The 27,022-nt window shown below is 61.0% G+C and overlaps 1 protein-coding gene across 1 annotated transcript; it reads right to left on the reverse strand.

Annotated features, from left to right (window-relative positions):
• Nucleotides 1–1,178: 1,178 nt before the first annotated feature.
• On the reverse strand, nucleotides 1,179–27,022 carry LOC133624855 (complement C4-B-like). Its single transcript, XM_061989621.1, has 40 exons — nucleotides 26,943–27,022; nucleotides 26,420–26,612; nucleotides 26,037–26,214; nucleotides 25,148–25,218; nucleotides 24,423–24,511; nucleotides 23,869–23,951; nucleotides 23,621–23,717; nucleotides 22,886–22,979; nucleotides 22,033–22,156; nucleotides 21,674–21,786; nucleotides 21,411–21,591; nucleotides 20,583–20,758; nucleotides 18,747–18,929; nucleotides 18,141–18,314; nucleotides 16,729–16,849; nucleotides 15,364–15,540; nucleotides 14,825–14,927; nucleotides 14,494–14,564; nucleotides 14,282–14,421; nucleotides 13,441–13,641; nucleotides 12,578–12,629; nucleotides 12,408–12,497; nucleotides 10,861–11,058; nucleotides 9,891–9,966; nucleotides 8,970–9,126; nucleotides 8,566–8,682; nucleotides 7,895–8,060; nucleotides 7,144–7,310; nucleotides 6,317–6,487; nucleotides 6,020–6,079; nucleotides 5,852–5,945; nucleotides 5,530–5,764; nucleotides 5,318–5,408; nucleotides 5,083–5,157; nucleotides 4,848–4,952; nucleotides 4,633–4,725; nucleotides 4,467–4,545; nucleotides 3,714–3,797; nucleotides 3,293–3,410; nucleotides 1,179–1,804 (listed from the first exon to the last, which is right to left on the reverse strand). The coding sequence occupies exons 1-40, from the start codon at nucleotides 27,020–27,022 to the stop codon at nucleotides 1,672–1,674; spliced, it is 5,010 nt and encodes a 1,669-aa protein (XP_061845605.1). The 3' UTR covers nucleotides 1,179–1,671.

Raw genomic sequence — 27,022 nt, forward strand, 5'->3', positions numbered from 1 at the left:
ACAGGGTGTAGGGAAGGTCTATAGGGCCAGGGAGAGTCTATAGGGTGCAGGGGAGTGCACAGGGGGCAGTGGAGGGGTCTATAGGGGCCAAGGGGGCATGTATACGGTGCAGGAGTGGGTCTATAGGGCCAGAGCAGGGAACAGGGTGCAGAAGAGGTCTACAGGGCCAGGAGGGGCTATAGGGCTGGAGGGGCTCTATGGGGTGCAGGGGAAAAGGAGAACTATAGGGTGTAGGAGGGTCCTATAGTGCTTGAAGGCATCCATTGGAGGTTAAGAGGGAGCTATGGGGAGGCATCAATAGGGCCATGGTGCAGGTTTGGGGGAATCTATAGGGCCAGGGGGGTCTAGATGGTCTGGGACCAGAGGGAGGGAGAGATCTATAAGGTCCTATAGGGTTTGGGGGCAGGGTTACAGAAGAGTCTCCTAGGTTCCATGGGTCTTGGGAGTGGTCTATTGGGTCTGAAGGGAGGAACTGGAGGGGTCTGTAGGGGGTCTTACAGAGCTGCAGGAGTGTCTCTAGAGTCTAGGGGCAGTAGGGGAATCAGGGGAGTCCATAGAGTCTGGGGAGTTCATGGATGGGTGTATGGGGGTTTGGGGGCGTCAGAGAGAGGTCTATAAGGTGTGGGGGTGGACTGAGAGGGAGTCTTTGGGGTCAGGGAGTCAGGGAGAGATCTACAGAATCTGAGGGAGGCTGCCAGGGCGGTCTACACGGCTGAGGGGTGTCAAAGAGGGCTCCATGGCGGGGAGGGGGGGCGGGGGCTAAAGGGTCCAGGGACGAGCGGGTGGGCGTCACAGAGGGGTCCATGGGTCTGCCGCAGGGACCGAGGGCGCTTTAGCGCTGCTGCGCTGCCCAGACCCGCCGTTACCTCCCGCGGCACGTCACTTCCGCCCCGCGCCCGCGCGGGCACCGCCCGCACGCGCCACTTACGGCGGCGTCGGCGCGAAGCTCGTTCGGGTGTAGCCGGCGGCTGCCGGTACCGGCTCCCGGCCCGTGGCCTCCAGGGTGTCCCGGTTGCCCCCAGCGTGCTTCTACAGACTCCCAGTTTCTCCCAGTACCCCCCAAAGCCGTCCCGGCTTCAGTTGCTCCCAGTCACTTCCAGCAGGATTCCAGTCACTCCCAGTTCTTCCCAGCGTGATTCCTGCACCCTCCCAGTTGCTCCCAGTTGCAACTTGGCGGTGCCGCGGGGAAAGAAGAGACATCGTGAGGCTCATTAGCATAAATTTGGCTTTATGGCTGGGAGGAGTGTGGTTCCTGGTGTATCCCAGTTGCCCCCAGCACGGTCCCAGTCACTCCCATTGGAATCCTGGTTCCTCACGGTGTCATTCCAGTCCCTCCCAGTTGCTCCCAGAACAATCATCGCTCCCAGTCACCCCCAGCGTGTTTCCAGCTACTCCCCACATGATACCAGTTGCTCCCAGTATATCCCAGTCATGCCCAATGTGGTGTCAGTCGCTTCCAGTTCTTCCCAGTATCACCGTGGCACACTCCCAGTTGCCCCCAGTGCGCTCCCAGTCCCTCAAAATGCTCCCAGAGTTACTCCAGTCACTCTCAGTCACTCTGAGCTCCCAGTTCCAGTTGCTCCCAGTATATCCCACTTGTCCCCAGTGTGGCCTCAGCCACTCCCAGTATAATCCCAGCACCGCCCCAGTGCCGCCAGTTGCCCCGGCGCGTCAGAAGGGGCAGCCGTGGGGGCGCAGGGTGCCGATGAAGTCCAGCAGGGGGCGACAGGCGGCGGCGGCGCCGCAGCGGGAGCGGGGCGGGATCGGCTCCACCCACGAGCGGGGCCCGGCCAGGAGGCGCGGCCTGGGGGGGACAGTGCTGGCGACACGCGCGGGCACACGCGGGGTGCCGGGGACAGGGGGACTCGGGGACACTGGGGATACTGCGGACATGGGGAGCGGGGGACATTTGGGGCCGTGGGGGAGATGGGCACACACGCGGGACATTTGGGGCCGTGGGGGAGATGGGGACGCTCGCGGGACATTGCGGGGTGTAGAGGCATGGGGGACGTTATTCGGGACGTTGGGGACATGAGGGACACAGAGGGGGACATGGGGGATACACTGGGTACAGGAAGGGGACACGGGGGATACGAGTGGATGTGGGGACATTATTGAGGATATTGGGGACGTGGGGGATATGGGGGGTACATGGGGATGTGGGGAGACGTTTCAGACATGGGGAGGACACAGGGACATGAGGGATATTGGGGGACATTGGAGCAGTATTGGGGGACATGGGAGGGAAACTGGCGGACAGGAGGACACTGGGGAACATGATGAGAACAGTGAGGACATTATTTGGGTTATTGGGGCATTAGGCGGGCATGGCAGAGATGGGGCCATTGAGGATACACAGCGCACAACGGGGACACTGCAGGACATGGAGAACATTGGGCACAGGGAGGATATTTGGGAATGTGTGGGACATTGGGGAACATGGAGACACTGGGGACACGGGGACATCGGGAGACATTGGGTGTAAATGGTGTGGCACAGAAGGTTCATGGGAAGATGAAGGAGATATGGGGGGACATGACTGGGACAGGAGTATACTGGGGACACGGGGACAACATAGGGGGACAACATAGGGGAACATGGAGGGACATGGAGATGTTGGTGGGATATGGGGACATTTGGAGACGTGAGACATTTGGGGACATGAGGAGATATTGGGAACACGGGGACTTTGAGGGGACATGTCGGGATATTGGGGACATTCCAGATATGGAGGGGCATGGGAGGACACGAGGGACATTGCAGACATAGAGGGTACGGGGGGAGATTTGGGGACCCATGGGCAACATTGGGGGGATATTGGGAGATGGAAGGGTGTGGGGACTTTGGGGACATGGAGCATACGGGGGACATGGAGACATTATGGGGAACATTGGGGGAACATGGGGACATGGGAGGAAATGGGGGATACTAGGGACATGAGGGACACTGGGAGGATACAGGGGGATATTGGTAATATGGGGGGATATTTGAGGACATGGAGACCTGTTGGGCTATTGGGGCACAGAAACATGGAGGGACCTGAGAACATGGGGATGGGAACACTGGGGACATGGGAGGACACAGGGAACATGGGGGAACACGGAGGGGAAATGTGGAGACGTGGGAAAAAGCATGAGAGACATTTGAGGACACTGGGGATATGGGGACATTAGGGGGGATACTGAGGACACAGGGGCATATAGGGGAGAGGCAGAGGACATTTGGGACATGGAAGGAACATAGGGACATATGGGGACATTTGGGGACATTGGGGCACAGGGTCCCCCCTTACCGTCTATGGGCATCCAACACCATCCCCTCCCCCATCAGCAGGTACTGCCGTCGGGGATGGAGCCTCAGGGGGCAGCTGCCCCTCCACAGCACCTGGCCCTGCCCCTGCAGGGCAGCCTCTGCCAGCATAACGGGCACACTGCTCAGCACCTGTCACCTCCCCCCAGTACAGCCCAGTTCACCCCTAGTCTCTCCCAGTATGACCCAACCCCTCCCCACGCTACTCCTTTGCCCCTCCAGGTCCTCACCAGTCCCCCCAGCAGATCCCAGTCCCCCTCCAATATCCTCCCAGTGATCCAGTTGCCCCCCTAGCCACCTCCCATTCCTCTCCAGTCTTTCCAAGAACCTCTCAGCCTCCCAGTCCTCTCCACTGCCCTGTTTCCCACCCAGTGCCCCCCAGTCTCTCCCAGTGTCCCCCTCACCTCCCAGCAGAACCTCCAAAATTTCGACCTCAAAGGCCAAAAAGGGCCCAGCCTCACTCTGGGACAGTGCCTGAATCACCAGAGCTGGGGGCAGGGGCCATGAGGAGTCCAGGTTAGAGAGATTAAGGGGTCAGGGGTCACTGTCACATGGGGGGCAAGAAGGTCAAGGGTGGTCAAGAGGGTCATGTGTTGGGGTCAAAGGTGTCACAGGGTCATGGAGTTGGGGGTATGAAAGGGGTACAGAGTCAAACAGGGGTCACAGGCTTAGGGGTCAAGAGATCATGGGGTCAAGGGGGAGACATTAGGGTCTGGGGTAATGGGGTTTGGGGTCACTGGGGAGGTGTGGGGCAGTATGGGGTGTTTGTGAGGCAGTGTTGGGCAAATGTGGGCTGGGTGTGGGGCACTTAGGTAGATATGGGGCAGTGTGTGGGGCAGGGCAGATGGGGGCAGTGTGGGGTGGTGTTGGGCAGACATGGAGCAGTGTGCAGTGGATGTGGCATGGTGTTGGGCAGATGTGGGGCAGTGTGGGGTGGATGTGGCATGGTGTTGGGCAGATGTGGGGCAGTGTGGGGTGGATGTGGGGTGGAGTTGGGCGGATGTAGAGCAATGTGGGTTGATGTTGGGCACTGTAGGGTGGACGTGGGGCAGATGTGGGGCAGTGTAGGGTAGTGTTGAGCAGATGTGGGGTGGATGTGGGGCAGTGTGGGGTGATGTTGGGCAGTGTGGGGTGGACGTAGAGTGGGTGTGAGTCACCGTAATCCACGCGGGGGCTGTAACAGGCGAAGTCGAGGCGCTCCTGCAGTGACAGCGCCCCCTGGCGGAGCCGTGGGCACTCGGCTGTGGGGGAGGGGCATGCGTGGTCAGCTCTGCCCATCCCGCCCGCCGGAACCGGAAGCCCCTCGGGAGGTGGGGGTGGGGCCTCACCGTGCGCACAGAGGCAGCTCTGGTCGGAGCAGAGCGTGGGGACCGCGTTGCTCCTGCGGGGGGCGCTGTAGAAGACGCTGCAGCGCCGCTCTGCGTGGGGCGGGAGCGGGGGTCAGGGCGGCCGCGCCCCGCTACGGCCGCTGAGCCCCGACCCCACCCAGACGGGCGCCCCGCACGGGCCACGCCCCGCGCGGGCCGGTGGCCACGCGCACCCGGCTCATAGTAGTCGTAGATGGCGGCCAAAGCCGGCTGGAGCTGCCCTACGGCCACTTCCTGTGTGGCCCCGAAGCTCAGACACTGACGCTCCGCGGGTACCTGCACGGGACAAGGAGGGGACAGGGGAGCAGTGAGATACGGAGATGTGGGGGGTTATGGGGACATCTGAGGGGACGCGGGGATGTGGAGACATCTGAGGCTGTGTGGGGCCGTAGGGCAATGCCCCCACCTGGTCAAGGTAGATCACAAGCCGCGTCCCGCTGAGCTCGTAGTGGCTGATCCAGCGATCGACCACATCCCGCATCTGGAGGGGACACACGGCACCCCTGACATCCCCTGACAGCACTGACACCCACTAACACCCGCAGGCACCACTGGCACTGACACCCCAGACACCAAAAAGCACCTGCTGACACCCACTGACAGCCCTCCCACACTCACTGATACCCACTGCCCCCCCACACCTTGTCAAGGTCCGTAGCCCGGGGCCGGAACCCGCTGAGCAGCGTCAGCTCCAGCACGGCCATTCCAGAGAGCTGCAGGCCCAGCTCTCGCCTAGAGGGGACACACAGTGAGGGGGCGACACCCCCATTTCCCGCCAGAGTGGGAAGCCCTGCCCCCTGTCCTGCCAGAGGCGGAAGCCTCTCCCCCGCTGCCCGCCGGCCCTGCCCCTCACCACATGCACACCACGAACGCCGCCTCCCGCTCGGCGTCACGGCCGCTCCGGCGCCGCCGCGACGCCCCGTGCTCCGAGGGGACTCTCGGGCGGGTGGTGCCCTCCACAGGCCCCGCCCCCTCTCCTGGTTCCGCCCCCTCCTCAGGCTCCGCCTCGTCGCCTGGCTCCGCCCCCTCCGCAGGATCCGTCTCCTCGTCTGGCTGCACCTCCTCCTCGTAGTCCTCATAGTCCTCCTCTGCAGGGGGAGGGGAGCATTAAGGGGGAGGGGGATGTGGCTCCTCCTCATCCCAGGAAATGTCCTCGACAGGCGGCGTGCCCTCACCCTCGTAAATGATTGGTCCAGTCAGGGCAACCTCCAGGTGCAGCCCCTGGCAGGTGCCGTTGAGGGGGGACAGGAGGCGAAACTGCCGCAGGACCTGAGGAGAGGGTCAGGAGTCACTCTGGGGTCAGGGGATACCGGCGGTCATCCGGGGGTCAGGAGGGCACTCACTGTCAGGGTCCCTTCGCCGTGTCCTTCCACCTCCACTGTGATTGGGCTGCCCAGAGGCACCTGTAGGGGGCGGACACCATGGATCTCCCCCAGGTCCTCACGTGCCCCATGACCACCCTGTGTTCCCTCATGTTCCCCCATCCCTCATGTCTCACCATGTCCCCACTCAACCTGTGTCCCCCCCCATATCCCCTCACATCCCCCATTTTCCTTCCCACATTCTTGTGTAATTGAAACATCCCCATAAGTCCTCATGTCTCCACCATGTCCCCACACTCCCCATGCCCCTGCCCCCACCTGCAACTCGCGTTCCAAGGACTGCAGTCCGGGCCCCAGTGTCACTCGTGTTCCGGCAGGTGCCCCGTGGCTGCCCCCAGCCCAGCTCAGCCTCAGGCTCAGTCCTGTGCCCACCATCCCCCCCCACTGCAGCCACAGTTGAGACAGGGCCTCCAGTGCCACCAGTGTGTCCTGGCAGGGCCTCCATTAGTGAGAACGCCCCTGAGGACACTGTCTCGGGGGTCCCATCTCCCAGAGGCTCCAGATGATCAGAGGACACCCACTCAGGTGACCCCTGGGATGCAGAGGTCTGGGGGACTCTTCAGTCAAAGGACCTGTCTCCCAAGGGTCCCCCCCTCAAGGGGTCCAGTGTCCCAGAGACCCCAGATGTCCAGGCAACCCCTCACTCAAGGGACACCCCTTCCCGAGGACCTCCCCTCCCAATGGACCCCATTTCCCTCAGAACCCAGGGCTTTGGGAGATCCCCCACTCAGAGGACCACGTGTCCCAGGGCACCCTCCACCCAAGGGAGTTGGTATCCCAGGGAACCCAGAAGTCCAGGGTATTCCCCACTCAAGGGACTCTGTGTCCCAGGTGACCCAGGGATCTAGGAGACTCCTTGCTTGAGGTACCCTCCTCCCAGGGTACCCCCCTCCCACAGTACCCCTCCTCTCAACAGGTCCTGTGTCCTAGGGACCCCTCACCTAAGTGGTCCCATGTCCAGGCAACTCCCCCACCCCAGGAGACCCCCACCGATAAGGACTCAACCATCTCAGGGATCACCACCCCCACCCAAGAGACCCCATTTCCCAAGGGACTCCCCACCCAAGTCACACCCCCCACCGCACCTGTGTGGAGTGGAATCCACCACCATAGTTGCTCTGCTCCCGTAGCCATCGGGCCACCCGGGTGGCCCCCGCCATGTCCCGGTGCTGCAGCAGCGCCAGGAGTCCATAGGCTGTGGCCTCCACGGTGGCCGCAGGGCCACCAGCTGGCCAGAACTGTGCTCGGCCACCTGCCCACAGGGCCTGGGCTCAGGGGGCAACCAGAGACAAGGCACCTACAGCCACTTCTCCACCCACGGGCCTTGGTGCCCTCGGGTTACTACCCAAGCCAGGGGACTCATCAGCCAAGACTGACCACTTCACTCAGAGGCCTTGGCAGCCAGTGGTCACCACCACTCAAGAACCAACGGGCCCAGAGCTACTACCCCTTTCTCTCCACAACCCCCTTCCCTCTGTGCTGACCTTGTGTAAGCCCTGTGACCCCACATGACCTTGTGCCTCACACTAACCCCATGACCCCATTAGCCTTCCATGCCCCCCCCCCATGCTCCTGTGGCCCCCTGACTTCATGTGACCCCTTTCCCCCTGTGCTGACTCTGTGTGTTCCCAGTGACCCCACGGTCATATTTCCCCATGGCCCTGCATGACCCCATGCTGACCTCCAAGATGCCACATGCCCCCGTGCTGACCTAATGCCTCTATGTGGAGCCCACGACCCCCTTCCCCTTGTACTGATCCGGTGTGACCTTCTGTGCCCCCACACTACCCCCGTGTGACTCCCATGACCCCACATGACCCCCTTGTGCCCCCTGACCCTGCGTGGTGCGTGCGTGGCTGTACAGATGCTGCAGGGCCGGGGAAGGCCCGGGGGGCCCGCTGTCCCCTAGTGCCAGCGCGTAGGCAGTGATGGCCATCCCGAACGGCCCCAGCGTCCCCACACGGGCTGAGAGGAAGGAGGTGGCGAGAGACAGGGACCGGTCCTGGAGCGGGAGCAGGGACCAGGGGGGACATGGGCATAGGGGGTATGAGACATTGGGGATATATGAGGGGAGATGGGGACATGTGTGGACATAGGGAGGTTTGGGGGCATTTGGGGGTTTCATGAGGCTTTGTGGATGTTGTGATTGGCACTTGGGGTTCAGAATTTGGAGAGTTTGAGTGTTTGGGGAATTTGTGGGGGCTTTGTTGGTTTGGGTGGGGTTAGGAGGTTTGAGGGTTCAGGGTTTGAGCCTTTGGGGCAATGGAGGTCAGAGTTCAGCATTTGGGGTTTGTGGTGTTTGGAGTCTGGGGTTCAAAGGTTTGTGCGATTTGAGGTTTAGGAAGTCTGTGTTTTTTGGGGGGTTTGAGGGTCTAGTCTTTGGGGTTCATGGATGGAGTTTGGGGGGTTTTAGGGTTCAGAGATTGGGGTTTTGGATTGGAGTTTGGGGGATTGGGGTTTGGGACATTTGGGGGGTTTCAGGTTCTGGGTTTGGGTTTGAGTCATACCAGCAGGTGATGGTCGGTGCTGTCAGAGGGCAGCAGTACGCGTGCCCCCTGCAGGGCTACCGCCACAAAGGCCGTCAGTGCCACCACAGCCTCGGCGCCAGGGTCTGCCAGCGAGCCCTGCCAGGGGTCACATGGGGTCAGGGGTCACAGGGGCTCACAGGGGGACATTGGGCATGGCACAGAGGGTGGCCCAGGGACACTGCAGGGGGTGGCACCAGTGGTGGCATCAATTGGGGACACATGGGGGTTGCCACAGAGGTGGCCCAAGGTGACTGTGGAGGTGACCATGGAGGTGGCCCCGAGTGGCCACAGAGGTAGCCCCAATGTGGCCTATGGTGGCCTGACGTGGCCATGGAGGTGACTGTTGAGGTGGGCCCGAGGCAGCCAGAGGTGGCCATGCTCACCTGCATCTCCCGGTGCAGCACAGGGTGGCTCTCATGGAAGGCCCCATCTGAGCGCTGCTGCTGCAGGAGCCACCGCAGGGCCAGCGCAGGGCCATTGGCAGCCACTGGCAGGTATGGCCGGGCCAAGGACAGCACCCGCAGCACCAGCGCCGTCAGCCTGAAGGAGGGGACACCAATGCCACTGGCCCCATGTCCCCAGTGTTCCTCCATGGCCCTCCATGTCCCGATGTCCCCATATCTTCCATATCCCCATGTCCTCCATATACTCATGTCCCCAGTGTCCCTCATGTTTCCCCATGTCCTCCCATATAGAATCAAAGAATCATTATGGCTGGAAAAGACCTTTAAGATCATTGTGTCCAACCACTAACCTCACACTGCCAGGCCCATCACTAAACTAAACCATATCCCTCAGCACCTCAGCTATATGTCTTTTGAATATCTCTAGGGATGGTGACTCCACCACCTCCCTGGGCAGCCCATTCCCATACTTAATAAGCCTCTCAGTGAAAAAGTTCTGCCTAAATATCCAACCCAAACCTCCCCTGGTGCAGCCTGAGCCCACTTCCTCGTGTCCTATCATTCATTACTGGAGAGAAGATACCAACCCTCACCTCACTGCAACCCCCTGTTAGGGAGTTGCAGAGAGTGATCATGTCTCCCCTCAGCCTCTTCTTCTGCAGACAGAACACTGGCATTCCCTTGGCCACTCTTCATCACACTTGTGCTCCAGACCCCTCCCAAGCTCCGGTGCCCTCATGTCCCCAGTGTCCACATATTTCTCATGTCCCCATTTCCCCCCATATCCCCCAAAGTCCCCACCATGTCCCAAAATGTCTCCTCATGTCCCCAGTGCTCCCCATGTCCCTCCATGTCCCTCATATCACCCATGTGCCCCCATCCCCATCTGTGTCCCCTCACCAGGTGCTCCCTCCCCGGTGTGGCCACGCACTGTAGCAGCCCTCGGGCCGCCGGAAGCTCTGCACCCGCTCCAGCCCTGGAGATGGACAAGAGGTGGGGAGACGAGGTGGGACAGGAGGGATATGGGGACAGTGGGGCAGCACTGCCAGAGCCACCTTTCCTCACCTCCTAGTGTTCTCCAATCCCCACAGCCCTCATCCCCGCCTCAGCCTATGCTCCCTCCTCTCCTTTGCCCCCCCAAGAGCCTCCCATTATGCCCCCAATAGCCCATAAGCCCCACAGCATCACATAGCCCACAACCCCCCCAGCCTGTATCCCACTTTTACTTGCCCCATAGCCCCCCAGACCCCTATAGTTGCTCCATAGCTCATAGCTCCCAGAGCCCATAGACCCCCTCAGGCCTCACTAGTGCACAGCTCCCCTATAGTCACCCCATAGCCCCCCATCCCCTCCTAGCCTATAGCCCCCCTATAGTTGCCCCATAGCCTCCCTCCACCCCTCCTAGCCTATAGCCTCCACTAGTTGCCTGGCAACCCCTATAGCCTACCCATATGCCATAGCCCCCCTCAAGTTGCCCTATAGACCCCCATATCCCTTTTAGCTGTCCCATTGCTTCCCTAGACACTGCTTGGATACGCCTCCTATAGTTGCCCTATAAACCCCCTCTAGCTCCCCGAGTCTCCACTAGCCAATAGTCCCCCTTTAGTTGCCTCATAGCCCTCTCATAACCCTCCCAGCCTCTCCTAGCCTGGAGCCCCGCTACAGCTGCCCCATAGCCACCCCATAGCCCCTCAGCCTATAACTCCCCTATAACTGTCCCATAGCCCACATAACCCATAGCCCCCCAGTCTTGCCAGCCCACAGCCTCTCTGTAGTTGCCCAATAGCCGATAGCCCCCTAAAACCTCCCATAGCTCCTCCCAGCCCCCAGTAGTCCGTAGCCCGCAGTAGCTACCCGGCAGCTCCCGTACCCCTGTGGAGGCCGCGCAAGGCCCGCGGCCGCGTGCCGGGGGGCAGCCCTGCCCAGCCCTCGCTGAGGTCCAGGTAGCGCAGGGCAGCGGCGCGGGGGGCGAGTGCCAGCAGCGCTTGTTCACCACAGCCTGCCGGGCCGCTCAGCAGCGTGCGCCCCACACCCAGCGCCCCACGCAGCGCCCAACTCCCCACCCGGCCTGGTGGGGGTCGGGGGGACAGGATGGGGACAGAGGGGATGGAGGGGGGCGGGGCACGGAGACATACAAAGGGGTCAGGGGCACAGGAAAGGGACAGTGGACACAGAAGGGTCAAAGGGGACAGAGGATGGGGAAGATGTGGGCAGGGGAAGAGGGAAACACAGGGGACACAGAGAGGACACAGAGAGGACAGGGACAGAGGGGGTCAGGCGGGACAGACAGGATGCGGGGGACAGAGGGGTCATGGGGATGGGGCAGATAGAGGGGATGGGGAAGACAGGGAGGACACAGAGAGGACAGAGGGGCAAGGGACAGGGGGACATGGGGAGGACAGGGGGGACGTGGGGACCAGGGGGACAGGAGGGATGGGAGAACGGGAGACACAGAGGACAGGAGGAAGACAGAAGGGGTGGAGGGGACGTGGGGAGACATGGGAACAGAGAGAGATGGAGGAGGTGGGGAGAGATCGAGGGGACACATGTGGGGACACATCAGACATGGGGACAGGTGAGAGGGTGCAAAGGGGACAGAGGGGGATGTGGGGACACACATGGGGTTTGGGGACAGGTGGGGACACAGAGAAGACAAGGGGACACATGATGGGGGGTCAGAGGGGGACACATGTGGAGACAGAGGGGATGGGAGGACACAGAGGGGACACACATGGAGACACACCAGACATGGACACAGGTGGGGGGATACAGAGGAGACACATGGCGACGTGGGGAGAGATGGACATCATGGATTCATGGATAATGTGGGGACACATACAAGGTGTGGAGGTGCAGATGGGAACATATAGGGACAGGGGGAAATTATCAGACATGGAAACACACATAAGGACATTCATGGGGTACATATGAGGACACGTGGGGCAGATATGAGGACACACCAGACGTGGGGACACAGAGATGACATGGGGACACATAGGTGTGTGTGGACACACAGGAGATGGGGACATGGGCACACAGAGGGAAAAGAGTAGAGACATGGTGATACACAGGGGGTCACACACAGGGACAGGGAGAGTGACACGGTCAGTGCTGACACCAGACATCCCCACCCATTGCCCTATGTCCTCCCGCCAATGTCCCCATGTCTCTGTCTCCCTTCCATGTACTCCACATGTTCCCCCCATCCCCTCACGTCCCTGTGTTCTCCCCACATCCCCTATGCCTCCCTACATCCCCCCACGTCCCCCCACCATGTCCCACCCATGTACCCCCTCACATCCCTTCCATGTCCCCACCACATTACCCTATGTTCCTTTCCCATGTCCCCGTCACATCCCCGCCACATCCCCGTGTCCTTCCACATTCCCTCGTGTCTCCCCCCTGTGCCTGACCCACCGGTGACACGGATGCTGACGCTGAACTCTCCATTGGGTACAACCTCCCCCGGGACATTCCCGGGGATCAGCAGCCTCCGACCACTCTCGCCTGCAGCAGAGAGGGTCAGTAGGACCTGCTGTGGGCCCCCTCACTGTGGGTGCCCCCCCCCACGGATGCCTCAGACCCACCATCAGTGTCCAGGACGTATGTGGTCTCCTCCAGGTACAGCTCCCCCTCGGGCTGTGGTGGGAAGAGGAGTCCAGGGAGCACCCAGGGGTGCAGGGGTCACCGAGGGGGTTCAGAGGGGCACCCAGGTATTGGGGAGGGGGCGCATTCAGAGGTGCAGGGGGGAACCCAGTTGTCTGGGGGGGGCAGAACTCAGGTACTGGGGGAGGCACTCAGGAGTGAGGGGAGATCACGGAAGCACTCAGAGGTTGGGGGGCAAGGGGAGCACCCAGATATTGGAGAAGGGGGGCACTCAGAGGTGGGAAAGGGTCACAGGGACACCCAGGGAGGACCCATGTGTCCAGGGTGGGGGGAACTCAGGTACTGACAGGGGGCCATCCAGGGGTGCAAGAAGTCACTTAGGGGGAGAATCAGAGGGGTTTGGGTTGGTGCAGGGGGGCATTCAGGGGTGAGGGAGTCAAGGAGGGTAATCAAGGCACGGGGTGCTAGGAGGGGACCCAGGGGTGGAGTGGGGCACCCAGGGTCTGTGGGAGTCAGGGGGGTCATGGAGGTACTCAGGGGTGCAGAGAGGGACCCAGGGGAGGAGAACTCATGGGTGAGGGGGATCCCACGGGGAGCAATGGTGTGTGGGGGGGAAATGTCCCGGTATTGGGAGGCACTCAGGAGTGTGGAGTACACCCACTATTGGGGGAGGCATCACAGGGGGACTCAGGAGTGGGGTACCCGGGGGTGGGCAGGCACTCAAGTGTCTGAGGAGGGGGTCACGGAGAATACAGGGACCAGGAGGGGACCTGGGTGTTGGGAGGCATCCAAGGCAGGAGGGGATCAAGGGAGGGGAGCACCCATGGCAGGGTGGGGGTCTGACCTCAACATGCAGCAGCTGGGTGATGCTGTCGCCCACCCCCCAGGGCCCGCGGGCTCGCAGGGTGAGTGGGTGCTGGCCTGGCCGCAGGGCTACCAGGGACACTGGGACAGCCACTGCCCCCCCAGGGGGCACTGTCAGCACAGCAGGGGGCCCCGACAGACCCCCACACACCCCTGCGGGCACTGCCACAGACACTGACACCTGTGGAGGCAGAGGGGGTGTGGGGCACAGGAGGCATGGGGCAAGGGCCTGTAGGGTGGGGGGGTATGATGGGGGCTGTGGGGCAGGATGGGTTGGGGTGGGGGGGGGTATAGTGTGGGGAGGCTGTAGGGGGCATGGGGCAGGAGGGGGTGTGAGGCAGAGGTAGTGTGGGATAAGAAGGCTATGAGGTGAGGGGTCTATGGGGGGCTGTGGGGTGGGGAGAGATATGGGATGGGGGACTACTGAGAAATATGGGGTGGGGAGTTATGGGGTGAGGGGGCTATGGGGTGATGGGGGGTCTATGAGGTGGGGGGACTGTGGGGCATAAGGGAGTGTGGGATGGAAGGGCTGTGGGGCAGACGGGGGCTATGGGCAAGGGGACAATGGGGGGGTGGGGTGAGGGAAACTGTGAAGTGGGGGGGCTACAGAGGAGAGGCTATGGGGGAGGCTGTGGATAGGAGTTATGGCTATGAGGTGGAGGGGCTGTGGCGCACTGGTGGTTTATCTGTGGGGCAAAATAAGTATCTATGTGGCTCAGATGGGCATTTATGGGGCAAAAGAGGTATCTGTGGGGCACAGGGTGGTATCTGTGGGGCATGCAGAGGACTGTGAGGGACTCAGGGGGTTGTGGGGGGCTCACATTGACACTGTGGGGCAGCCGGCTGTGGATGTGGGGCAGGAGCTGGAGCTGCTCATGGGGGCGGGTGCTGGGGGGCAGCTGCAGCCGTATGTACAGATCCTGGGCCACTGGCACCCGCTGGGCAGTGGCCACGCAGAGCCCTGAGCCAGGGGGCAGAGGTGAGTGGGGAGAAATAGGGGGGTGACACTGGGATACTCTGAGGGGACACTGACCGTGACCAGGGACGACAGCGATGGCCTCAATCTCCCACGTGGTGATGGAGTCAGGGAGGAGAACGGTGACACTGCAGATAGGGTAGGAACATTGGGGAAACGGGGGGGACACGGGGAGATGAAGGGTACATGGGGACTGGGACACAGGGGAAATGGTAGAGACATGGGGACATTGGGGGATATGGGGACATGGGGGGAAATGCAGAGACATGGGTGACATGGGGTGATGGAGGGACATGAGACACTGGGTGACATGGGGAACACAGGGGCACAGGGGTACATGGGGGGACACAAGGGGGACACTGAGGACATGGGGGGGCCATGTGGTCACCTCCCAGGCCCGGGGAGACTCCTCCACATCCAGCTCTCAGGGAAGAAGCTCCTAGTGGGGGTCAAACCTTCCTCCAACTCCTCCTCCAGCTCCTCCAGCAGCACTGGGAGTGGGGGAGGGGTGTCAGGGCTGCCCCTCCCTCATAATCCTCCCCTCCTCTGCCCACCACCCTATGACCTACACCTACTGCCCCATGACTCCCCAGCCCACGTCCCCTCCATTGACCCCCTTAAAACACTGACCCTCCCATGACCCCCACCGACACCCCACCCACTCTCCCACCCACTGACACTTTCACCCATTGCCCCCCATGACCCTTACCCGTTCAGTGACTTACCATGACCCCCCACCTATCCACCGACCCCCTCATCTGCTTATTCCCCCAACCCCCACCCATAGTTCCTCCACTGCCCCCCCCAGATCCTCCTTCATCTGTGACTTCCTCCACGACACCCACGCTCCCATCGACCCCACTCGTAACCCCTTAACCACTGACCACTCCCGTGCTCCCCCCGGCCCACGCTCCCTGTTGCCCCCACCTCTGGCCAGGCCGGGCCCGCCCCGACGGCGCTGGGCGCGGGCACGGCGGCAGCAGCGCTCCAGGGCCGCCCGGCACCCGCCGGCCGCGGGCACCCGCCGGCTCCGCTGGGCACATGACACCCGCAGCGGCAGCAGCTGTGCCCCGTCCCGGCAGCAGCGCCTGGCCACCCCCGCCGCTAGCACGGCACGGCACGGCACGGCACCGGGGGAGCGTGCGGGTCACAGGTACGTGTTACCAGGATGGGCACAGGGACACGGCGGGACATGGAGGGACGAGAAGACGCATCACCGGTACGGGCACGGGGTCATGAGGGGACATGGAGAGACACGGGAGGACACAGGGGTACATGGAGAGACACCATGACAGGTCACTGGGATGGACACGGGTCATGGCAACATGGGACATGGGGACACATCAACAGGCACGGCCACGAAGGCACCAGAGGATACCAGGGACAGGGGACATGAGGAGAACACTGGGAGACACAGGGGGACATGGGAGGATATGGGGACATATGGGGACATGATGGGACACAGGACATGTCACCAGGGGTGGGCATGGGGACACGAGGGTCCACGGGATACATGGGGATACGGGGGTACATGGGGGGACACGACACAGGGATACAGGACATGTCATTGGGAAGGGGTACAGGAACATGGAGGGGACACGAATGCAGGGTGGGAACATGGGGACATGGAGAGTGACACAGACATGAGACAAGGACCTGGGGGACACCAGGGAGGACACTAGAGAGGGGGCATAGTGACGTGGGGGACACTATGGGGATGTGGGTGACACCATGGACATGGGATGGGGCCAAGTGTGGGACACAGGGACACAGGTGACACTACAGGGAAAGGTGACAGCAAGGGGTGGCACCAGGGAACGCTGTGGGCAATGGCAGGGGACACAGAGACATGGACAGTGAGTGCTGAGGGCTACCATGGGGGAAGGGGGTGACACTGACCCGTCTCCTCCAGCAGCTGCTGCAGCCTCGGGGAGCGCCGTGTGCGGGATAGGGCGGGGGGACAGCCAGGGGCTGAGTACAGGGACACAGGTCACAGGGGCACCCCCACAGCCCTGTGCTCCCCCCTGTCCCCTCATGTCCCCCATATGTTCCCAACATCTCCATGTCCTCCTATGTCCTCCATGTCCTTGTGTCCTCCCCAATATCTCTTCATGTCCTCCTCATGATTCCACATGTCCCCCCATGTTCCTGCCATGCCCCTCCATGCCCCCCATATCCCCCCAAGTCCCCTCTATGTCCCTCCCATCCCGCCGTGTCCCCCCCTAGGTCCCCAATGCCCCCTCCACGTCCCCCCTCATCATTCCATGCCCTCCCCATCTCGTCCACACTCACAGAGGTCCAGGGGGAGGTTGGCATCCCCCAGCACCAGTCCTGTCCCTCTGAACATCCCCTCAGCATTGGGGCCCCCCCCAGGGCCGCACCCCAAATCATTGCTCCCCAAAACTGCCTCCACCTGTGGAGTCAGGGAGAGAGGGTCACCCCATGTCCCCTGAATGGCGCCAATGTGTCCCCCAGGGGAAACAGGGACATGTGGGGTTCTCTCAAAGGAATTTGGGGGTTCCAGAGGGTTTAGGGGGAGGGCAATCACAGATTTGGAGTCCCCAGATTTTGGAGGTGTTCTTTTTGGTGGGGGGTTCCCAGATTTTGGAGGTCTCATGTTTGAGGGTCTTGGTTTTGGGGGCATCCCAGGATTATAGGTGCTAGGTTTGGGGGTGGAGGGTGTTCCTGAGGTTTAGGGGTGCAGGGTTGGCTGTGACCATGCTTAGGTGGGGGTACCCTGGGGTTTGGAGGTGCAGGGTTTTGCGGCGGTTCACAGATTTTGGAGTGCTACAGGGGGAGGATTCATGGGCTTTTGGGAGTTGCAGGTTTGGGGGGTTCCCGGGTTTTAGGAGGTCCCAAGATTTGGAAGGTGATAGGATTGGGAGTGCTGTGGTTTTGGCGCTCCCAGTTTGGAGGGGGTTGGGGTTCCCAGTCTGGGTACATCTGAGGCTGGGTGTGCTGGGTGGAGAGTTTCTCAGGTTTTGAGGAGTCCCAGGCATTTGGAAAGGTCCCGGTTTTGGGGGTGTCCTGGGGCTGGAGGTGCTGTTTTGGGGGTCTCAGGTTGGGGATCTGGGGTTGGAGGTCCCAGGCTTATTGAGGGTCTCAGGTTTGAGGGTGGGTTTCGCTTTAGGGATCTCAGTTTGGGGGTACCCAGGTTTATGGAGGTCCTGGTTTAGGGGAGTCCTGGTTTGGAAGTTACAGGTTTGGGGGCATCTGAGGTTGGGGATTTGGGGGTTGAGTATCCTGGTTTTGGGGTTCCCAGTTTAGAGGTGTTTTGGGGTTTGGGGAGGGTCTCAGTTTTGGGAGGGTTCCTGGTTTGGAGGTTCCAGGTTTGGGGGGTCCAGGTTTGGGGGAGGTCTTGGGATTGGAGGGGTCCTGGTTTAGGGGACCAGGTTTGGAGATCTCAGGATTATGGTCCCGGTTTGGAGGGGGGGCAGGTTTTGCAGAGGATTCCTGTTTGGGGGTTCTAAGTTTGGGGAGCCTTGGTTTAGGGAGGTTCTCAGGGTTTTGGGGGTCCATGTTTGGGGGTCTCAGGATTGGAGGTCCCGGGTTGGGAGAGTGTCTCAGTTTAGGGATGGGGTGTCGGTTTAGGGATCCCAGTTTGGGGGTATCAGTTTGGAGGTGCTGGGATTTTCGCGGTCCCACTTTGGAGGGGTTACTGATTTGGGGGAGGTTCCTGTTTGAGGGCCCCAGTTTGAGGTGACCTGTGCAGGGCTTAGGCGGTGCCTCGGCTCCAGCTTGGTCAGAGCTGCGTCGGTGGCACCAAGTGCCACAGTGAGGGGCAGGGTGGAGGGGTCCAACCCCTCCCATGTCACTGTCACCGTCAGAGGTTCCTGTGGGCGAAAAGGGACCCTGCGCCGCCCCACCCCCACCCGCACCTGCCCCCCCCACAACGGGGTCAGGGGTCAGCTGCACCCCGTAACCCCAGTGACCCCTCAGCTGCCCCAGTGACCCCCAGTCCACCCCACTGCCCCCTAGTCTGCCTGCAGGGAACCCAGTGATCCTCCAGTGATGCCCAGTGACCACGCAGTTACCCCTGTGAGCCCCAGTGCAGCCCTAGTGATCCCTGCTGCCCTCCAGCGAACCCCTAGTGATCCCCCCAGTGACTGTCCAGTGACCTCAGTGCCCATCAGTCCACCCCTCTACCCCCAGTGACCCCTCAGTGCCCCACAGTGCCCACTCTATGCCTCCCAGTGACTCCCCCAATCCCCCTCCAGTCCCCCCAGATCCTCTCCAATGTCCCCCGTTGCCCCCTCTGTCTTCCCAGTACCCCCCAAAAGTCCCCGTAGTCTCTCCCTCTACCCCCTCACCTGTCTGTGGCAGGTGGCTACTATAGGCACACTCCAGGTTGCTGTCACCAGTTCCCCATCGCTCTGGAAGAAGGCGATGAGGCGCAGCCGTGGGACCATGCTGGGGGTCACAGGCAGTGTCACATCTGTCACCGTCCCCTGACGGATCCCCTGGGCAGCCACCAGCCGCCCCCGGGCCACCGCCTGTCAGGGAGGGACATATGGAGACAGGGGCACATGGGGACATGGGGGGACATTGGAGAGCTGGGGGGATATGGGGTCACTGAGGACACTGGGGAGATGGGGGAGGGGGGAACATGGGGGTTATGGAAGGGATATGGGGAGATATGGAGATGTGGGGGATATGAGGGGACACGGGGGACATTTGGGATATGGGGAATGGGGGGGGCATTAGAGACACAGGGGGACATGGAGCACATTGGTTGCCACATCTCATGTGTGACATGCAGGAGGGACTTGGAGGTGCAACATGCACTGCACACACAATACAACATGCAACATGTGACAAGCAACACACAGCCACCATGCAACAGGAATCACGTGACAAGAACGTGTGACATGCAGTGGGTGACATGCACCACCAACATGTAACATGCACCATCAACAAGTAACATGCAAGACACAAACCATGTCACACAACATGTAACATAGAACATGCAACATCCACATGAAACGTGGCTCCTATCTGCAACACCAACATGCAACATGGAACACCAACATGCAGTAAGAACCATCATGTAACATACATCATGTAGCACACAACACACACAACATATAACATGCAACATTCAAATGAAACATGCAACACTAACGTGCAATATCTACATGGAACATGCCCATTCACCGTGCACCTGCAACATGTAACATGCATCAGCAACATAAAAATGCCACATGTGATGTGTGACATCCTATGGAACATGCAATATGCAACATGTAACATGCACCATGCAACACACAACATAAAGCATGTAACATACAACATGCTACATCCACCTGAAATATGCAACATGCATATGCAACATGTAGAATGTCACATCAACATGCAACACATGACGTGGCACCTGCCCCAAGCAACATGCAGTGTGCAACACCAACGTGCAACTTCTACATGCAACACATGACGTCATGTGTGTCACACGACCCACAGCTCCCCACACAACATGACACGCACGTGGAGTGTGACATGTACACAACACACCATGTGACACATGATATGTGTGTGAGGCACACAAAAATACCTTAGGAGGGCAGAGAGATCATGAAGGTCATGGTGAGGTCATGGTGGTCAAGGGGGGTCATGACGGATTGCAGGGGTCAGGGAGGTCAGAAGGGGTTATGGGGGGTCTCAGAGGGGTGGGTTGGTCAGAGAGGGATCATGGGGGGGTCTCAGATGGATGGGGGGGATCACAGGGGGCCAGAGAGGGGCTGGAGGATCCAGGGGTACCAGAGGTGTCCTGGGAGGGATTTCCCAGGCAATGACCCACAGCACAGGGAAAAGGTCCTTGTAGGGGGAGTTCCAGAGGCCCCACGGATTGGAGGTCACGGGGGGGGGGGGGGGGGCGTGTCCCATATTTGTGCGGTTTTATTGGTCCTGTGGGGGGAGTCTCATGGGTTGGGGGTCACATGGGTCCCTTGGGAGATGCTGGTTTGAGGGTTTTCCTGTGGTTGGGGTCCCATGCTTTGGGATTCAGGGTGCACTGGTTTGGGAGGCCCCATGAGGATTCCTGTGTATGAGTGTCCCATGGGGGAAATCCATGGGTCCCATGGGAGGTCCTGTGGGTGGGAGTTCTTGGGGGGTGGGGGGGCATGAGTGGGATACCCACAGAGGAGGCTCACCAGCAGGTGAATAGTGTGGGGTGCGGGCGGGGGGCCCATGGGGTGCAGGGTGAGGTGCAGGGTCTCCCCGGGGTGCAAGGGCCCCCCTGGCCCCCCCAGCAGCAGGAATCGCCCCGAGACAGGTTCCACGGGCTGAACCAACAGCTCCGCCCGCGCCGGGGGGAAATCCACAGCGCCTGCAGCCACCTGAGACCAAGGGCATTAGCCACCACCACTGGGCACATGGCCCCACATCCCCCACAGGAGGATATATAGGACATATGTCCCCATATGTCCTCCTGTGTCCCCACATGTCCCTCCATATCTCCATCTCTCTACAGGTTCCCATATCCTTCTATATCCCTCCACTTATCCATGTCCCTTATTGTACCCATATCACCATCTTTCCATATGTCCGCATCTTCCCCCACATCCCTATGTGTCTCCCTGTGTCCCCCCATATGTCCTCCTGTGTCCCCCATGTTACCCCCATGTCTTCCATATCCCTCCTGTCGCCATCTCCCAATATATCCCATGTCCCTCCTATGCCTCCCCATTCCCCACATCCCAATGTCCACCCCATGTCCCCATATGCCCCCATGTTGCCATCTCCCTATGTTCCCCCAATCACTCACGCCCCTCACATCTCCTCAAGTCCCCATGCTCCCCCATGTCCTCCGCACCCTCCCACATCCCTTCATAGACCCCATGTTTCCCAACATCCCTCATGTCACCCCACGTCCCCATGTGTCCCTCCATATGTCTCCATGTCCCACATATCACCCCGTGTCCATCATGGTCCCATGTCCCCTTATGTCCCCCTGTCCCCCTGTGGTCCCATCGCCCCACGCCCACTCACGGTCAGCCTCAAGCCCGTGGCCCCGGGCGGGACGTTGATGGGGACACTGATCTCCCCCCGTGCATCCGCTCGCTGGACGATGGCGGGGACAGGGGCAGCCCCCGTCACACCCACCCCCACCCGCACCTCCACGCCCCCAGCGGGGGCTCCCCCGGCCTCCAGCACACGGCCCTGTGAGAGAGTGGGAAGACACTCACTCGAGGCCCATCGCACACACGTGTGCGCGCCGGGGTCTCAGCCCCCCTCGACTCACCAGGAGGACGTAGGGAGCCCCCGGGGTGAAGAAGCGGGGGGAGGGGCTGATGTCAAGGGCCCAGGGCGTGGCCACCAGCCCCACCCCCACCTCCTGTCGCACCGCCAAGCCCCCTGTAGTGACGTCGCCAAAGGGGCGGGGTCAAAGACACGGCCGCAACACCCACCTCCACGGTCCGGTCCTTGGCCCCGCCCCCACCCGGGCACCGCCCTCTTTAAGCCGCGCCCCGTTGCAGACGCTGCCCCTCCTCCAGGCCCCGCCCCCTCCGTGCCCCGCCCCTTTAGAGCCCGCCCCTCAACCCCTGGCTCCGCCCCTTCCCGCTCCGCAGCCCCTGTGCCCCGCCCAGGCCCCGCCCTCACCCTCGTTGCTGACGGCCGTGACCATGAGCCGCAGCCTCTCCCCCGCCAGCTCCTCCTGGGACACGCCCACGGCGCTGGCGATCGCGTCCAGAGTGACGTTGAACTCCGCCTCCCCCGCCGTCAGCTGAAGGGGGGAATAGGGCAAATGGCGGAGCTGGGGGCGGTGGTCTGCGAGGGCCTGGGGGGATCTGGGGAGTGTTTGGAGGACCCTCGGGGGGGTTTTGGGGTCCCTGGAAGGGGATAAAGGGGTTTTGGGGGTCATCCGTGGGGATGTTGGAGACTCCAGAGGAGGTTTTGGAGTCCTGCGGGGAGGACAAAGGGGTTTTAAGGGTCTATGGGTGTATTTTAGGGTCCTCACGGAGAAATTTGAGGGTTCTCAAGGAGTTTTGGGGTACCCCATGACATTTTTCGTGTCCTCACAGGGAGTATTTGTGTGCCAAGGTGGCGTATGGGGGTTTGGGGGGGGACCCCGGGGGTGGGGGTGTTGGAGATCTCCTCAGAGGAGATTTTGGGGTGTTCTGGCTGTGGGTGCGGGTAGGCTTTGGAGCGCCAAAGGGTGAGGGCCCAGGGGGAGATTTGGGGGTGTCGAAGTTTTGGGGTGCCAGAGGGTTGGGATGCTTGAGGATTTTAGGGTGCCCGCAGGGGGATTTGGGAATGCAGGGCGTTGGTAGTGCTGGAGGGAGGAGTGGGGTGCGGGGTTGAGGTGTTGGGGAGGGGTTTTGTGATGTTGAGGGGTGGGAGCTGGGGTGTCGGGGGAGTTTCAGGGTGCTGGGAGAGGGGTTGTGAGGATGCAGGGCGTTTTGGTTTGCGGGGGGGGGGAGGTTGGGGTGCGGGGGATTTGGAGGTGTCTGACCTGCGTGCGCTGGTCCAGCCCGTGCAGCAGGGCTCCTCCCCGCAGTCCCACACGCAGCAGTGCCCATCCCCACACCGGTGCCCCTTCCGTGTACCTGGGGGGATCCCGGGAATCGGGGGCAGGCGATCCCAAAATCAGTGCGGAGTCCCCAAAGGTCAAGGAGGGTTGGGGAGAACTCTCCCAACACATCAATGGGGGTCATGGAGAGGACTCCAAAGGTCGGGGATGATCAGGGAGTGGGGAGATTTCGAGGAAGAAGGGGGAATTTGAGGGGTCCTGGGAGGATTTGGGGGTTCCCGGTAAGTTATTGGGGGTCTGGGGTTTTGGCGGGGGGGGGGGTGGTCCCGGGGGCTTAGTGATCCCGGAGGATTTGGGAGGAAGTGTCCCAGGGTTTTTGAGGGTCCCCAGAGGGTGTTGAGGGAGTCCTGGGAGGGGGGGTTGGTGAGTCCTGTGATGTGAGGGGTCCCGGGAGATTTGGGGGTCCTTGGGGGTGGGGGATCTCCGTGAGATGTTGAGGGTCCCGGGAAGGATAGGGAGAGTCCAGAGGAGGTTTGGGGGAGTCCTGTGGTTTTAGGGGTTCCCGGACAAATTTTGAGAGTCCTGGGGTGTTATTGGGGATCTAGGCTTTTGTGGGGAGTCCCCAGAGGGTTTGGCGATCCCGGAGGTGTTGGGGGTCCCCGGGAGAAGGGGATTGGGGATGCCAGTGGGATTTGGGGTTCCCGAGGGTGTCGGTACCGTGCGTGCAGGCGCAGGCACAGGGAGGGGGAGGGTCCATGCTGCAGCAGCAGAAACGGGCGGTCAGGAACGGCGCGAACGGAGAAACCGGGGAGCACTGCGGGGAGGGGGCGGAAAGGCGAAGGCAGGTGACGGGGCATCGCGGGTGGGCGATGGGCAGGGGGACAGGGCGGCGGGAAAGTGGGAATGCCGCCCCTTCCCCGCTCCCCATAGCAGTCCTGGGGGTGTCCCCCGCACCCTCCCCGTACCATAGGGCCGCACGTCGAAGGCGGCCGCCCCGCGCGTGCCAGGACTGGTGACCAGTTGGGCTTCCACTCGCCACGTGCCCGGGCTGTGCCACCGAACCTGCTCAGCTCCGGGGCCTCTCTGGCCTCCGTGCCCCCCCCGCCCCCCCCAGCCCCAGAACCTCACAACCTCATACCGCCTGCCAGCCCTGTAACACTGAACTCCATAGCCTCACATCACCTCATAGCCCTACACCCCCCAAGCCCCATAACCCTCCAGCCCCAAGCCCCTATAACCCCCCAGCTTTATGCCATCCCCCCAGCCCTGTAACATCCAACCCCATAATCCCGTACCACCCCACAGTCCTCCCAGCTCCATACCACCCCTAGTCTGATCTCAGCCCCCAGCCCCATAACCCTCAGCCCCACAGTCCCATGCCAGCCCCCAGCTCCCAGAGCCATAGCCCTGTATCAACCCACAAGCCCCTCCAGCCCCATGATGCCACAAGCCACATAACCCTCCAGCCCTGTAGTCCCATAACACCCCCAGCCCTATAACCCCCCCAGCCACCACTGACAGGGCGATGTCCGGCAGCACCATCTGATCGCTCAGCACCGGCCCATGGGGCACCCGCTGCCCCTCGCGCACCCTTGCGCCTAGGGGATTCTAGGAGAGAGGGGCAGAAAACAACAGGGAGCCTGACCCACAGGCTGGCCCAGGGCTCCCTGCCCCGTAGGACTACCCTGCAGGCCAGCCCAGCCCCATAGGCACAACACAGCCCCATAGCCTCAGCCCCACAGGCCACACTGTAGGACTCTGTAAGGCTGCCCCATTGCCTCAGCCCCATAGGGTGCCCCATATGGCCATTTCAACCCCATATGGCCACCCCATAGGACCACCCCAGTCCTATAGGACCATCTTATCGGACCATGCCAGCCCCATAGGGCATCCCCATAGCCCTAGCCCCACAAGACTCTCCTAACTCTATAGGGCCACCCCATAGCTCCATAGTCACCCATAAGGTGACTCCAGCATCATAGGGCCGCTGCATAGAGCCATGCCAGCTCCAGAGGGCATCCCCATAGCCCTAGCCCCACAAGACTCTCCCACCTATAAAGGGCCACCCCATAACTCCATAGTCACCCATAAGGTGACTCCAGCATCGTAGGGCCACCGCATAGGGCCATGCCAGCCCCATAGGGCATCCCCATGGCTCTAGCCCTATAGTATCTCCCCAGCCCCATAGGACCTTCCCAACCACATAGGGTGGCCCCAGCCCCATAACATGCCCTGACCGCACACTGTGATGGTGATCAGGACAGGTTCAGAGTTTGGCCGCAGGTCAGGGTCCAGGGAGAAGATGCGAAAACGCACTGGGGACATATGAGGCACATATAGGGGAGATTAATGGGATTTGGAGGGATTTGGGATTATTTGGAGGGGTTTTTTTTTAGTGGGATTTGAGGTTTAGGTGGAATTCAGAGTGATTTTGTTGGTATTTTGGGTGTGGGAGGTGAATTAAATTAATTTAGGGCAATTTAGGCTTGATTAGGGTTTTTGACAGGGATTTGGAGGACTTTTGGAAGGAGATGTAGGGTTTGGGGATGATTCAGGTTTGGAGAAGATTTGGTGGGACTTGAGTTGGGGAGATTGGGGGGGATCTGGGTATTTTTGGGTGATTTGGAGCAATTTAATTTTTTAGGGATGGTTTTTGAGGGATATAGAGACATTTGAGGTTTGGGGGGCTATTTGGGGTGACTGAGGGGATTTGAGAGAATTTAGGGAGGTTTGGATTTTGGGAAGGTGATGGGTGATCTGGGGCTGATTTGGGCTTTTGGGGAGTGATTTGGGGGGAATTTTTGAGTGATTTGAAGTTTGAGGGTGTTTGGGGAATTTAAGGTAATTTGAGGCAATTTGGGGGTGATTTTTGGGTGGTGATTTTGGGGTGATTTGGGTTTGGGGGATTTGGGGCTCATTTTGAAAGGATTTGCAGTAATCTTGGGGTGATTTAGGATATTTTGGATTTTGAAGGCTAATGGGAGATTTTGGGGCAATTACAGCTTTTTGGGGAGTAATTTGGGGGGATTTTGAAGGCGATTTGTTCTGATTTTGGTGAGGATCTGGAGTTTGGGGAGGGGTTGGGGTTTTGAGGATATTCAGAATGTAGGGTGTAGGGGGGGAGGTCTCTCACCCGTCTGCCGGGGGGCATAGAGGGGTTTGTCTGTCTGGATGAGGATAACTCCCCGGGGCGCCCCAAGCCCCACACGTGCCCACTTAGAGAGCAGGGGGGGGCTCCTGGCCTCCAGCAGCAGCGTCTGCCCCACAGCAGCCTCTGTCACCCCACAAGGTTGGGCCTGATCCAGGGGCACCTGTGGGGCATGGAGGGATGTAGGGGACCAGGATGGCCCCTTATCCCATACTGATACCCCCATGCCCCACAGGAACTCTCCTCATGGTGTTTCCTGCCCCATAGCAACATCACCATGCCCCACAGGAACCCCTCCACAGTGTCTCCTGCCACATAGTGACATCCCCATGCCCCCCACTCCCCCTGTGCCCCCCATGTCCCCTCACCTCGATGGTCAGGATTTGGCTGAAGTCGTTGTGGGTCCCGAGGCTGAAAGGCACAGGAGGGCCGCAGGGTCCCGCCCCACGGTCACCCTCCCCAGGCCACACCATCACTGTCCCTGTTACTGGCCCAACAGAGGTCACCAGTAGCCCCACGGGGCTTCCCAGGGCCACCAGCCGAGGGGCCACCAGCACCAGCCTGGGGGGAGACACCGCCTGACTCACAGCTGCCCCACAGATCCCTGCACCCCAGGGGTGGCCCAGAGCACCCCACATGCCTCCTTGCCCCATAGCTCCCACTGCCCCATAGAGCCCTGATAAGTCCTCCATAGCCTTATAGCTGCCCCATAGCCCCTAATAAACCCCATAGGATCTTAAGAGCCCCCCCCCGCCCCCCTCATAGTTGCACCCACTCCCATTGCTTACTCCTCCAACCCCATAGCTGCCTTCTCCCAGCCCCACAGCTGCCCATAGTCATACACAACCCCACAGCCCTCCCCCACCCCCATAGCTGCCCCATCATCCCTACTGGGGGTCCAGGGGACTCTCCCCTATCACGGTTGGGAGGAAGAGGAGGAGGAGAAGCTCCAGTGCCCATGGTGGCCTCAT

The sequence above is a fragment of the Colius striatus genome, chromosome 2 (assembly GCF_028858725.1).
Source record: "Colius striatus isolate bColStr4 chromosome 2, bColStr4.1.hap1, whole genome shotgun sequence".
Taxonomy (NCBI): domain Eukaryota; kingdom Metazoa; phylum Chordata; class Aves; order Coliiformes; family Coliidae; genus Colius; species Colius striatus.